We start from the raw sequence: 13,962 nt of genomic DNA on the forward strand, positions 1-13,962 counted from the left end.
TCTTGATGGGCTGTTTGCAGTTTACTTCCTTAAGCCAGTGTTTCCCAACCTTGTGCCTCCAGATGTTTTGGGACTACAACTCCCATCATCCCTAGCTAGCAAGACCAGTGGTCAGGAATGATGGGAGTTGTAGTCCCAAAACATCTGGAGGCACAAGGTTGGGAAACACTGCCTTAAGCAGCAGCTCCATGCAGTGTGCCTTCACACACACACACACACACACCCCAATGCTTTGCAGGATCGCAGCAGATGTTGGGCACCAATTTTCCTGGCACCCCTAAATATATTCTCAGTGAGGGACCCCTCTCTTCTGCAGCTTTTTTATAGGTCCAGCCCTTGCAGGCCTCAGCCCCTCCTCACTCTGACCCTTCCCTTACATTTGGCTTGTGCCTTTACACAAGTCCTTGTTTCCTTGTAGGATATCTGTAGCTTTGGCCTAGTGTTCAGTGAGGTGTTTGGGCCGTACCACTGAGGTGGGTGCTCACTTGATTAAAATGCTCCTGCATAAAAAAATAACTGCATATAGAAAACTTAACGTTTTTTGGGGGAAGGGCCTTGTCCATCTTGCCTTCTTCCTCAACATGCTGGTTTTTGTGTGGCAGAATTTATTTTGTTTAGGGGGTAGCATTTCAGCTAGGAGAATCCCCATTTGTAATCAGAAGTGGGAAGCCCAGAAACAGGCTGACCACTAGGCCTCATTTGCTCACTTGCTCTGGCATCTGCTCTTACAGATATGTAATGCCTTTCTTCTTCTTTTTGCTACATCTTTCTCCTCATTCACCCCTTGCCCGCCCCCATTTGTTTGCACACAACTACTGTACTCTCTTGCAAGCTGTGTGTTTTGCTGTGAAATTGCACCCCACCGTTTTGGGGTACTGGCACAGCCCACTGACACTTTGAGTTGCTTCCTGGTGATTCCCTTGGTTGGTTCCTTCTCCTTCTCCCCTTCTCTATCCCAAACCTCAGGGACCTTTGCATGCTCTCCCCCTGCTTACTTCCCCATGCAGCCCTGGAATTGTGAGTAACAGGGCTGTGACATGGGGTCATCTCATCTCCCAGAACGGGAAGCTTTCGAAGAACAAGCGGAAGAAACTGAAGAGGAAGCAGAAACGACAAAGTCAGCTCCTGGCAGAACGGCTCCGGGACCTTCAGCAGCTGGAGGAACTGGCGACCCTGGCAGCAGGAGATGCCAGCGAGCCAACAGCAGATCCAGGTGAGGTTGGGAGAGGGAAATACAGCTGCTGTTCGGTGCAGCTGGTTCTCTTGTGTGGTCAGGTCTGGAGGCCCATCCCCAGCACCCTTTGTTTGCATACTTGCCCTCACACCCTTTTGTGCAGCTTAAAATATTTGAGCTTGCGCCCCTTCACTGCCTCTCCTACACTTGTATGCTTGCATTTACATTGCCTGTTCTTTGTCCCTGGGATTTACATTGGTCCATTTCACTTGCCATCAGAATAAACCATAGTTAACGTTTTATTGTGAATGTACCTGTCTAGGCTGTTTTTCTCCTCCCTCCTAGCACATGGAGGAAATGAAGGCCCTTGGCTTAACGTTCTGTCTGAACCAGGAATCTTACTCTAAGCAACCCATGACTAGTAAGCTAGGAACAAATATTGGTTTATCATGGTCAGCGCCGGTGCTAGGGCTTTTTGCGCGCTAGGCTAAATCACCTTCTGGCACCATGACGCATGCGTCCCATCCATAGGCGGGAGGGCACTGAGCTCTCATTTTGGCTCGCCCGCCTCCCACCTATGGAGGGGACGCTGTGAGCCCTTCAGCGGTAGTGAGCGGTGGCGGCGGCAGCAATAGTGCCCATAGCTGAAGGCTTCAGCTACGGGCGCTGCCACCGCTCGCTCGTTGCTCCCGGTGCTGGCGGCCAGCGGGCGGCAGGGCGGGCGGCAGGCGGCGGGCAGGCTCACCAGCGCCCCCTCCATTTTAGGGGCGGAGCCGAGCAGCCGCCCGCCAGGCTCCGTGGAGGCGCGGGCAGGCGGTGGGCGGCGGGCAGGCTTGACAGCGCCCCCTCGATTTCGGCGCCCTAGGCCATGGCCTAGTTTGCCTAAATGGAGGCGCCGGCCCTGATCATGGTGGTTTGTTTGGAGCACAACAAATGACAACTCAGTCCCTGGTTGAAATGTAATGTCAAGCCCAGGGGTGATGGTTTGTTTCTCCCCAATGCTAGCAAGAAGCAGCAAAGTGGACCCAATTGCCTTGCAGTAGATAGGATGTAAAATGTTCAGAAATAAACCTAACTCTTGAAATGGGATGTAATCGCCTCCTGATTCTTACCTTTTTGGTGCCCTTTCACCCATGCCTCTCCCTTCAGAAACATATAATGCTGCTCTCTTTCTCCTTTTCAATCAGTGCTGTTCGCAGCACACTTTTTTATGATACCAGGAAACCCTGACCCTCTCCTTTCTTCTTCCGTAGACCTGCCTGGCGGAGCCCCCATCATGGTCTCCACAACTGGGGGGATAGAGCCCTCAGGAGGCTCTCTCGCTTGCAGCCCCCAGAGTCTGACATCGTCTTCTGGTTTCTACACACACAATGCCTATGACAGCTGCAATGGGCACTCTCCACCAGGCACAGCCAGTCGCCATTTCAGCCCTGACTCGGCAACCTCCGGCTTCTCAGGGTCCCTCTTCTCTGGCTCAGCCATGTCAGGGGTCTCTAACCAGCGGGAGCATGGAGGGCTTCTCTCCCCCAGCAGTGAGTATCTGTCTCATGAGTTTACAAAGGAGCCATATAGGCCTAAATGCCCAAATGCTGGCTCTCCCTTTGGCCAGAGTTCTCTAAAGTTGTGATAGCAGAGGCAAACCATTATTCTTAATTAAATTTTTAAGGAGAATCATCTGTGTTTCTATATTAGTTACTGTTATGTATCCTTCTTCTGGGCTCAGGTCATTCTGACGTTGGAAGTAACTGAAAGACTGATAAAGAGATGTGACAGAATTTATAGTGGGAGCTCTACCGTAAAATGTGACCATTATGCAGTGAAATACAGTATTTTCTGCCTCAAGCACCAAAGTGTTTTGGGCTGGAATTTTTCAAGCAATACTTGAAAAATATTTGGTTTGGTGAGTGGAGAGGAGATAGGTGTTCAGGTGGACCTTCCTTTTGTTTGTTGGCATCTGTCTGTCTCAAGACAATGGAGTGTGCTTCTGGGGGTGAAGTCAAACTGTTGGAGGATCACCGTGCCTGTATCATGGACTAACCAGAAGCAGAGGAGGCACCAGTTTGGGAACCCCCAGGGGAAGAAGGCTCAGAGCCAGGGGACTGTTGGTGGGATGACGATGAGGGGTCGGAGGGAGAAGAGGGATCAGACTTGGAGCAGGAGGTGTCGGGAGCTGAAGAGGCAACACGGTTTAGTGAGCAGGAAGAGGCTGTGGCAGAGAGCAGGGCAGAAGCAGAGGCAGGTCAAGAAGCAAAGTGGAGGCAGGCTGCTGAAGAAGCCAGGGGGTCTCCCCCTCCTGCTGTGACCAGCTCTCCTCCCCCTGGTCTCCCAGAACATAAAGAGGAAGGAAGAGGGCAAAGCAAAGAGAGACAAGATGGAGGAGGTTCAGGTTGCTGGGGGAGGAGGCAGAGAGCAGTGGGAAGGCAGAGATCTTCAGTCCTCGCAACTGCCTCACTGGGGAAAAGACCTACTGGGAAGAGTGGCTCTGATCACTAGGCCTGAGCTGTTTTGGTTTCTTTGCATAAAGTGCTACTATATTGGCCTGAATATAAGCCTCACTTTTTTCTCAAATTCCAACCTTATGGTATGCAGCCAGGAGTGCGGGGCAAACAGCGCCAGGAGCGCGGCAAAGTGGCACCCACCCCGTGCATAGTTCCCCATCCTCTCCCCTAAGGCCGGGAAGGGAGAGAGTGAGGAAGGGGAAAGGCCGCTGACAATGCAGTGAAGCTCCCCCCCCCCCAGTATGCTACCAGGAGCAGTGAGAAATGGAGCGGCTTGTATTTGGGTATTTTTTCTCCCCCCCCCTCCATTTTAAAGGTGCGGCTTATATTCAGGCCAGTGCGGTAACTTCACTGACACCTGGTGTTTTATTGCTGACCTGCTCCTGACTCCAACTCCTGACAGTCTGCTGTGGCTGCAGAGACCAATAACTCGTAAACGCTGCCTGCCACACTGTGTTAGCAGCACTGAAGTGACCCCTCCGTATGTATGCAGGTCCTGGGCTGCCCAGATATTAAGACCCTGAACTCAGCCTCACTGATGAGATTCAAAGGAAAGCAGAGCAATACGTCTGGCACCAGCATGGCTGCAGGAGTTGCTGGAAGGAGGTGTATAGGGTGCCATCCAGCCATCTTAGGGACTCCATTCCAGATCTGTGTAGGGTTTACTCCTTAGCTTTTTCTTCTCCCGAAAATATCCTGCAAGCCAGTGAAAGTTTAGGATCAGAGTTTCCTTCTAGATAGGCTACCTTCTTGTGTTGACGAGCCCCATCTGCCCCTCACTTCCCTCTTCACCACGTGCAGAAACTGCCTTATTGACTGCTGGACCCACTCTTGGTCTCATCCACTCAATCTGCCGGAGGCTGTGTTTGCATGCAGGGGAAGTTCCTAACTCACCAGGGGCTTGAGACCCATCAACTACCCTCACCTGGTTTAGCTGGCCAGTCGAGAGGTTAAATTTGAATAGCACAACTGTTAGGTTAAACCAATTACTTACTACCCCTTCAGCATCTGTGGGTGCCCCATAAAAGTGGCCTTTGGAGGACTGTTTTGTTTGTTTTTCACCTGATTCCCTGCCGTCTTCTGCCTCTGCAGCTTTTGGCACCTCTGAATTCCTGGTGAACCCCTTGGAACCTCAAAATGCAGACAAAATCAGAGTGAAGATAGCAGATCTGGGAAACGCCTGCTGGGTGGTGAGTTATTGGAGCGCATGTTGCTCACACCTGAAGGGAGCAGATCTGGTGGGGCTGTCTGTTGCATGGGGCATGGAAGGTGGTGGCTGCACAGAAGAGACTGGGAGCATGTGGGCTGTTTGGGGACTTGAAGCTATGGGCACCCTGTATTTCCCACGTAATGTGTATTTCTGCATTTACACACTACACAGTTTTTGCTTCTATTTTTACTTATTGTGCTGTGGAAATTTAAAAGAGAAGATCACCCCACACACGCACACACACACACTTCTTTTCTTCAATTGACAAGATTCTGAGCATCTCAAGCTTCAGTGGTAAGGCAGCAAGCATATTGATGTGTTTATCATTTCAACATGTCCAGCTTTTAAGGTTCCTTAAAAAATTAAATGAGGGCTCCATATAGGGAGTACATGGATTGGTATCTTGGGGAAAGCTGCCAAGGAGCAAAAATTACATGGGATTTAGTGAGGAGTGATGATGGTGGCAGCGGTCTGCCTTTTGGAAGGTACATGTGGGGTTAAGTAGGGCTCTGCTTTTTGGTGAGCAGTGCATATACTGTATGCTCTGGCTTAGGAAATGGTTGTCACGGTGGGAGACACACACTGGGTTGGCCCACAGGAGGGCAGCTGTTGTAGAGAGCATGGGATGTGGGCTCTACGTGTGTACATATGTGCAAGAGAGCATGTCCGTACGTACATAGGCATGTCACAGGGATGTTCCTCACACTCTCAATTTCCTCAGCACAAACATTTCACGGAGGACATTCAGACTCGCCAATACCGGGCACTGGAGGTGCTAATTGGTGCCATCTACAGCACTCCTGCTGATATCTGGAGCACAGCATGCATGGTAGGTTCACGGGGCATCCTTCTGCTTCTTGTGCCATATTCTAGTGGCAGAGCTCGACGTCGGTTAGGGTTTTCAACTCAAAAACACGTCCACAAATGTGGTCACCATCTCGCCATCGGTTAACCATGTTCAAATATATAAAAGGATGTCATATAGAGGAGGGAGAAAGGTTGTTTTCTGCTGCTCCAGAGAAGCGGACACGGAGCAACGGATTCAAACTACAAGAAAGAAAATTCCACCTAAACATTAGGAAGAATTTCCTGACAGTAAGAGCTGTTCGACAGTGGAATTTGCTGCCAAGGAGTGTGGTGGAGTCTCCTTCTTTGGAGGTCTTTAAGCAGAGGCTTGACAGCCATCTGTCAGGAATGCTTTGATGGTGTTTCCTGCTTGGCAGGGGGTTGGACTGGATGGCCCTTGTGGTCTCTTCCAACTCTATGATTCTATGATTCTAAGCAAATTCTTTTATTCTGGCGAGTCTAAACCTGGAGATGGGCAATGTGGGGTCTTGCTGACTGTACACTGAATCTCAAAGGCACTTGACTGTCAGTTACAGTGTTTATATGGAACTTCCAGCTTCAGAGGCAGCGTGCCTCAAATTAATACCTGTGGCCAGGGAGCTAAAGCAGGTGGGAGCTGTTGCACTCATGCCCTTCTTGCGGGCTTCTCGGGTATCTGAAGGGCTGCTGTGGGAGACAGGATGCCAAACTAGATGGGTCTTTGGTGTGATCTAGGGCAAGGCTCTTCTCACACTCTTTTACTGAAAAGCAGGCAAGGCCCCTTCCTGAGGCTTTCTGGGTTTGGACCAAACTAAGCCTCCTGGTTTTTTTGCTCTATAAGCTTTGTTTTGTTGAAATGGAGTATACACTTCCAGAGTTAACGCTAAATACATTACTTCTGGTAAATGAGCCACCATAGCCGCGAGAGGGCCGTGAAAATTATGTCCCAGGCTTTTTAGACTCATCTACCCGTGTACTATCTGAAACCAAAGGGGCGCATTGGTTGCCAGATGTGAAATATTTTGGCATTATTTTTAGCTCTCCTACCCTACTAACCTGGGGACCCAGGTGGTGCTGTGGGTTAAACCACTGAGCCTAGGGCTTGCTGATCAGAAGGTCGGCGGTTTGAATCCCTGTGACGGGCTGAGCTCCCGTTGCGTGGTCCCAGCTCCTGCCAACCTAGCAGTTCGAAAGCACGTCAAAATGCAAGTAGATAAATAGGAACCGCTACAGCGGAAAGGTAAACGTCGTTTCCATGTGCTGCTCTGGTCTGCCAGAAGCGGCTCTGTCATGCTGGCCACATGACCTGGAAGCTATACGCCGGCTCCCTCGGCCAATAATGCGAGATGAGTGCTGCAACCCCAGAGTCGGTCATGACTGGACCTAATGGTCAGGGGTCCCTTTACCTTTACCCTACTAAAAAGCAGCCCTTCCCTTTTGTCAGTGTAGTGATTCTTATTTGTCAAGATACCTCACGCTTCCTTTGCAGGCTTTGCTTGTGTAGCTGTGTGCCAAGATGAGCTGAATGTTAGGTGGTTAATGAGCTATAAATAATGAGCTATAAATTCCTTTGTTGCCAACCCTATTTACAGTCTAATAGCTGCACATTTAAAATCCTAACACAAAACAAGTACTTGAACCAAACATACTCTTTAGAAACTTTATGCTTCCGATCTTTGCCCTTCCTGTGCTTTGCCATTTTATGCTTCTTTTGAAATCAGTCTGCCTGGGCAAAGGAAGTGGTGGCCTCAAACGCGGCTTTTGGGAGGAACTGGATTCACCTAGCAGCTCTGGGGCTCCTGAGAGGAACCCATTTGGCATTAAATTTAAGAGGCGCTGAATACAAGCCCCGCTGGAACAATTGGAATATTATTATTATTTATTTATTTATTTATACGCCGTCCATCTGGCCGAGTCTCCCCAGCCACTCTGGGCAGCTCCCAATTGAGTATTAAAACAATACAGCATTAAATATAAAAGCTTCCCTAAACACGGATGCCTTCAGATGTCTTTTAAAATTAGGATAGCTGCTTATTTCCTTGACATCTGATGGAAGGGCGTTCCACAGGGCAGGTGCCACTACCGAGAAGGCCCTCTGTCTGGTTCCCTGTAACCTCACTTCTCGCATTGAGGGAACCGTCAGAAGGCCCTCGGCGCTGGATCTCAGTGTCCGGGCTGAACGGTGGGGGTGGAGATGCTCGGAAGACCGTCCCTTTGCAGCTGCATCTTTACCTGCCCCCCCCCCCCAGCCTGATGTCATATAGCACATTTAGTGTGGGCAGGGGGATGTGGCTTGGGGAAAAGTCCGGCTTGCCCATCTCACAGATCGTCCACCCTGAGGCTTCTTTAAAATGGCTCCTTGTGATGTTTTTGTTAAGTCATTCCTGTGCAATTGCTTTCAGTGAAGTTTCCTCCAAAGCTGGTGCGATTGCCGGAAAAGAAAAAGTTAAAGCTGCTTGGGATACACAGACATATACACATATATAAAATGTATAATCCACAATTTCTTTGCACCAACTTCTTAATATCAGCAGGCAGTAAAAGTTGAGAATGGCTCGCTCTCTGTTCTGCCTGCCTGACGTCAGTCATTGGTTCTGCCAAGTTTTCATGGCAGGGTGTGTGTGTGCGCGCACGCGGCAGATGATTCCCTTTGCTTCTTAGACCAGTGAGTACGCCAGCTCAAAAAACTTCGCGGGAGGGTCAGGCAATGCCACATGAGCATTTCAGGCCTTGGGCTTAACCTTCCTTGCTGGTCTTCTTGCTGGCTTCCATGTACAGTGGTACCTCTACTTACGAATAACTCTACTTACGGATGTTTCTACTTACGAATAGAGCTCCGTCCGCCATCTTGGATGCGGTTTAGATAGGATTTTTTCTACTTACGAATTTTTAGATAGGGTTGCTTCTACTTACGAGTTTTTTCTTCCAATGCATTCCTATGGGATTCGACTTACACATTTTTTCTACTTACAAATGTGCTTTCGGAACGCATTAAATTCGTAAGTAGAGGTACCACTGTAGTTCCCACCTTTGGCCAGAGGTTGATACTGGCATGCAGAACCACCTAGGTCCTGATGTTTAGCTGATTTGAGAAGTCACAACGGGCCATGGGGAAGAGGAGAGATTTCTTAATCGAGAGCCAGCCCACCCATTAAGTATCTGCCTTAGGTGGCAAAGGTGCAAGAGGCAGCACCCCTCCCGCCCCACCGCTTCTGTCGCCACTGGAACACCCCCCTCACCGGGTTTCGACGAGAGGGAGGTGTTCCGATGCACAGCACCACCACTCATCTTCCCCACCTCTGGGGTAGAGAACTCGAGCAGCAAGGGCTTGTGGAAGACTGCATGTGGGTCTGGCAGAGGGCAGTCCATTCATGTGGTGAAATGGGATGGGCCACCCCCCCCTGCCTTAACTGCATAACCTGATGATTCTCTTTCTTTGACAGGCATTTGAGCTGGCTACTGGTGATTACCTCTTTGAACCACACTCAGGCGAGGACTATACCAGGGATGAAGGTAAAGAGCTCTCGCTGGTTGAGCCAAATGAGGATGTTGTGTATGAGGCCTGGCCTAGCCGGCTGGGCTTGGATCTCTCTCTCTGCTCTAATCTGAAGGCATTGTTGATGCCAGAATTTCACAACAGGCATGCTGGAACTCTGGAAGGGTGCGGAGGAGGGAGAGACGGGGACTTTCTAGCCCTGATATTCCCTCCTCTTTTCCTTTGCAGATCATATTGCCCACATTGTTGAGTTACTAGGCGATATTCCTCCACACTTTGCTCTTTCCGGGCGCTATTCGCGCGAGTACTTCAACAGGAGAGGTAAGTTAGGGAGTGTAGCATCTCTGGGTGGAGAGGATATTGTTCCAAGCAGATGCTTCTGCAGCACATCCATATCATGCTCAAAGGCTGTCAGGATGAATTGTGAGGGGTGGGGAGAGCATGTGTGTAAGAGAAGTTGACAACAAGAAGCTGAAGGATCGTGACCACTGGAAGGAAAGAAGCCGTTCAGGCAGCTGAGATTTTGGCCAGGAAAAATCCAGGTTTGTGGTGAAACCTGAGGTTGAGAATGTGTCAACATTTCTGTGGGGGGGGGTCATTAATAGGTTTTGCCTACCCTGCCTGTGGTAAATGTCATGAAGGTCACAGCATTTGTTGTCTGGGGTGTTCAGAATCAGGCTTCCCCAAGTGGGTGGTTGTTTAATTGCAGCCCATATTCTCCATTCCAAGTAATGTGGAACAACTTTTGTTCATTTGGGCTTTCCCAATTTCTCAGTGGGTTGTACTCTGCACCTTCAGTCTGTCTGCCACCCACACCTGCCACCTCTGGCAGCCACTTCACCTCGTCTTCTTTAGCTAGATAAGGTTCACAGGTTTCAGGGGGCACCTACAAACAGCCATGAACAGCTAGTCTTTTGTCCTTCGTTCGGGTACAAGACAGTGTTTGCTGCATTGCAGAAACTGTGGTCCCTCATCCTTTATCACCAGTGCTAAGAGTGTCTGGGTAGTGGTTTTGGACCGTTGTTGTTTCTGCATGCCTTTTTTGCTGTGTCTACCTGTCTGTTCTTTTTCTCTCTTTGCCCAATTGCTGTTCATTCAATGAATCTGGCCACTGGTGATGATGTTGATGATGGAGGAGAGGTCTATCAGCGGTAGCTAAATGGCGCCTCCAGGTTTGGCAGCAGTACCTCAGAGTACAAGATGCTGAGTCAAGAGGGCTGCTACCTTCATGCCCTGCTTTTGGGCACCTTTTTTAGCTGCTGTGGGAAAGTGAATGGGCCCTGCCTCAGAGGAAGCTCCTACAGTTTAGCCAGCTTCTACTAATTACATACCTTTCCTGCTCCACAGAGAGAAACAGCATGAAGGCCCGCAAAGGGTACAGGATCTAGACGTTTACTGCACGCTCTCAATTTATTGCATAATAAATGCCCGTTTTGATCATATTAATGCTTTTACTTCTGGGAGGCTGGGCCTCCCCCCGAGAGATGCAGTGAGGGTGTGCTGTCAGTTATATGGCAGCAGGGTGGGATTAATAGCAGAACTGCCACCACTCTGGGCAATCTTTCCCACACCAAGCACCACTATGACAATATATGAAGAGGTAAAATGTGATGATTGGGGCTTCAGAGCAGGTGTATGTTTTCCATCTAGTCTGTCTAACTTTGGAACAGGTGGCTGGCCTGGTTTGGGGTTGTACACTGTGATCTCAGGAGCATAGAAGCTGAATGTGGCTTTGAGCATCATATTCCACTTCCTGGGGAGAAAGTTTCTAGCCCTTGTGGCTGTGACAACACAGCTTTAGAGTGTGTGAGCAATGCCTTTTAAATATGATGCCCAGTGTTCAATAACTCTTTCCCTATCCCCATGACTAGCCAGGCCCAGAATTAATTTCACAAAATAAGAGATAAACCAGGCACGAGTTTGGTTTTCCTTGGTGCAGACTTTTCATTTTACTTTCCTCCAGTGCAAAGTACACACAGCCCTAGATGTGTCCTCTCCACCAACCTTGCCCTTTTTGTCCTTCCTTCCCCAGGGGAACTGCGCCACATTAAGAACCTCAAGCACTGGGGCCTATACGAGGTCCTGGTGGAGAAATATGAGTGGCCCCTCGAGCAAGCAGCCCAGTTCACGGACTTCCTCTTGCCCATGATGGAATACATCCCAGAAGAACGCACTACAGCCTCCCAGTGCCTGGAGCATCCGTGGCTCAACTCTTAAGGCCAGGCAGAAGTCCAGACAGACTGGTTGCTTGAAGGAAGCAGTCTTCGAGCCGGCACAAGATTTCCCTGGCACGGACCTGGTCCCATCACTGGAGTTGAAGGGCGGGGGGAAAGGCTGTCTCCCCCAGCCCCTCCCCCTAAGTGGACTGCATTGCAGGACTGGAGGCAAGAGGCTCTTCTCTCTGGCAGATCACAGTGGGGAAGGGGGAACTGTAAAGCAGGACTGGAACCCCAGGAGCCAGGTTCACTCTGCCGTCATTTCTGAAGCACAGCCAGAAGATTCCCACAATCCCCTGCTGACTCTTTTCCCAGAAGTTGCCTTCTAGGGAGGTCTCCATGGCCACTATCTCCATGTACCCTTGACTGATGCGGTTTGACTTTTAAAAAATTCATTGTGGTACTTCCTTGCCAGTTTCTCCCCCTGTTCCCTGCTCCCCATCATTCCTAACTGGTGGGCAAAGAGAGTGGCTGTGAAGCTCCCAGCATGTGTGGGTTTGCGAGAGGCTCACTATGTGAGCAGAGTGTGAATGATGAAAAGGAAGAAGTGCATGGATGTTCTAGCCAGAAAACTGGGAAGGGCAGTTCTTTGTGTGGTGGCAGAGAGACACTGGGGGTCCTGGCTGGTGCCCCTACCCTGTCCAAATTTCCATGCCAGTGAAAAGTGACAATGTGTGTGTGCAAAGTGATATGACCGTGGCCTGGAGGTCCAGCAGTGGCACTCTTTGGAGGGAATGAGAGAAGGTAGCTGATGCAGGAAGCAGTAGAAATGTATAGGCAGTGGGGGGTGGAAGAATTAGTTTTTCTGGCTTGGCTGTCAGTACCTGATGCCTCTCTGCACTTCACAGGCATTTGCAGGCAGGTTTCTGACAGCAACTTTGTGGTTAAGAGTTGAATAAATGGGCCCCAGAGTCCTTTGTGAGTCGTTTCCCCTGCCGCCTAGGCATGGGTCATGGCCCTTAATGTGCTTTACTTTAGCCAGAGTTGCTCATAAATTTGGTATTCTAAAAATCTCAGACGTTTTTTAAACAAACAAGTTTCTAACCCTTGTCATTGCTAAGGAAAGTTTTTTTGCAAAGGGAAAGTCTCTAAGGGCAGCTTTCAACAGCTGGGATTTTTTTGTATGTTGTGACGTCTCTTCTCCCCCATTTCTAATTGTCTTTTAGTCCTATTTTGCCTCAGTTTCCTTTTTCACTCCAGTTTGAGGTGAATGGGAATCATACTGAATTTCACCCACTACCCTAGCTGGTGGGAGAAAGCAAGCTAGGTGTGTGTGTGTGTGTGTGTGTGTGTGTTTTTAATAATTATTTTATTAAAGATTTTCTTAGGTTACAAAGGTAGTGCAATGTCTCGGTTTTTTTTTTTCATGCATCATTTTTACACATCAATTTTTAACTTGTTGAGACATTATGAGGAAGGGGGGAAAGGGGGGGAAAGAGGTAGGTGGGATGGGGAGTTGGGTGTGGTGGATTGTGTGTGTGTGTTTACCCACAAACTACTCCCCACGATGCATATTTTAGAATGGCTGGCATTGTTGTTCTCTCAAACTGCTACTACAGCTCCTGCTCCCCCCCCTTAACGTTTCCTGACACTTTTGTTACCTGTGGTCAGTTTTCATTATTATAAGGCAGTGTAGCTGCTCCGAAAAGCTTGACACTGTTCCAAGCTACTTTTGTGCCTTTAGGAAGAAGCTTATCTACTGTTCCGTGATGAAAGATTGAATGGTGTGGGAGTGCCCTTGTAGCATTTCCCCAAAAACATTTTGGGTTCAGAAGAGGAGGAACCACAACCAGAGGAAAGACACAGAACAGGAGGAGGAAAAAGATGTGTGGAGCTAGGCTTAAACCCAAAGTCCCAAGCCTGTCCCATGGCTATAGCACTGGAACCCAGAAGTTGTGGCTGGCGCTTGCATCCTGCTGCCTCATACTATAAACGGGGAGGTGGTGTTGGGGAAGCCTCCTAGGTATGGCAGACAACTGGTAACGGTGCTGCCTCCTAGGTTTACCTAGGAGTCTTTAAACCAAAGACTGGTGTCTTTAAACCAAAGTTGTGGTGCAAGAGACCTGGGCATAGGGAGAGGGAAGCAATACTGTTGCCTTGCACTGCAGTCTCTGGAACGAGAAACCCTGCCCTTGCTTTAGGGTGTTGCCCATGTTGGGGAGTGTGTGGGAGTGTGTGTGTGTGTATTTTGAAGGCCCTTGTGCTGTTCCAGGGATTTGAGTTCAAGACTTTTCATTAAAACGTTTGCAATAGCCTCTGCTGCCGCCTCCTTTCTAAGGGCAAAGTTGGGTTTAGGAAGACCCCACTGGAGGAGAACCTCTTGAGGATCAGGTTCTCAACTCCTGTGAGGGGAAAGAGGTTAGGGTTACTCCCTCTAAGGTAAGTTCTTCTTCTGTTTCCCTTCTGGGATTGAGATCTTGGGTGTGCAGTGCTATGGAGGGAGGGTGGTGGTAAAAGTTCACACTGCCACAGAATGGAATGGAAGTTCAGAACGCAACTCGCCTTGAGAAATATCAGTCTCTCATTGTAAAAGAAAAAGCAAA

General features: G+C 49.3%; 1 protein-coding gene across 7 annotated transcripts in view; it reads left to right on the top strand.

Moving 5' to 3' along the window:
- Window positions 1-13,674, top strand: part of SRPK3 (SRSF protein kinase 3) — a 32,186-nt gene extending 18,512 nt beyond the window's left edge. For 4 of the 7 annotated variants that reach the window (XM_035140310.3, XM_035140306.3, XM_035140309.3 and 1 more), the window contains 7 exons: window positions 1,060-1,213; window positions 2,428-2,706; window positions 4,765-4,862; window positions 5,604-5,711; window positions 9,151-9,220; window positions 9,432-9,524; window positions 11,236-13,674. In XM_035140310.3, coding sequence (XP_034996201.3) covers window positions 1,060-1,213; window positions 2,428-2,706; window positions 4,765-4,862; window positions 5,604-5,711; window positions 9,151-9,220; window positions 9,432-9,524; window positions 11,236-11,420 — 987 coding nt within the window. In that variant the 3' untranslated portion in view covers window positions 11,421-13,674. The remainder of the gene's footprint in view (window positions 1-1,059; window positions 1,214-2,427; window positions 2,707-4,764; window positions 4,863-5,603; window positions 5,712-9,150; window positions 9,221-9,431; window positions 9,525-11,235) is intronic. The other 3 variants (XM_088658695.1, XM_088658696.1, XM_088658697.1) reach the window with 1 other exon arrangement.
- The last annotated feature ends 288 nt before the right edge of the window (window positions 13,675-13,962 follow it).

Source organism: Zootoca vivipara, chromosome 15, assembly GCF_965207765.1.
Source record: "Zootoca vivipara chromosome 15, rZooViv2.hap1.1, whole genome shotgun sequence".
Lineage (NCBI taxonomy): Eukaryota > Metazoa > Chordata > Lepidosauria > Squamata > Lacertidae > Zootoca > Zootoca vivipara.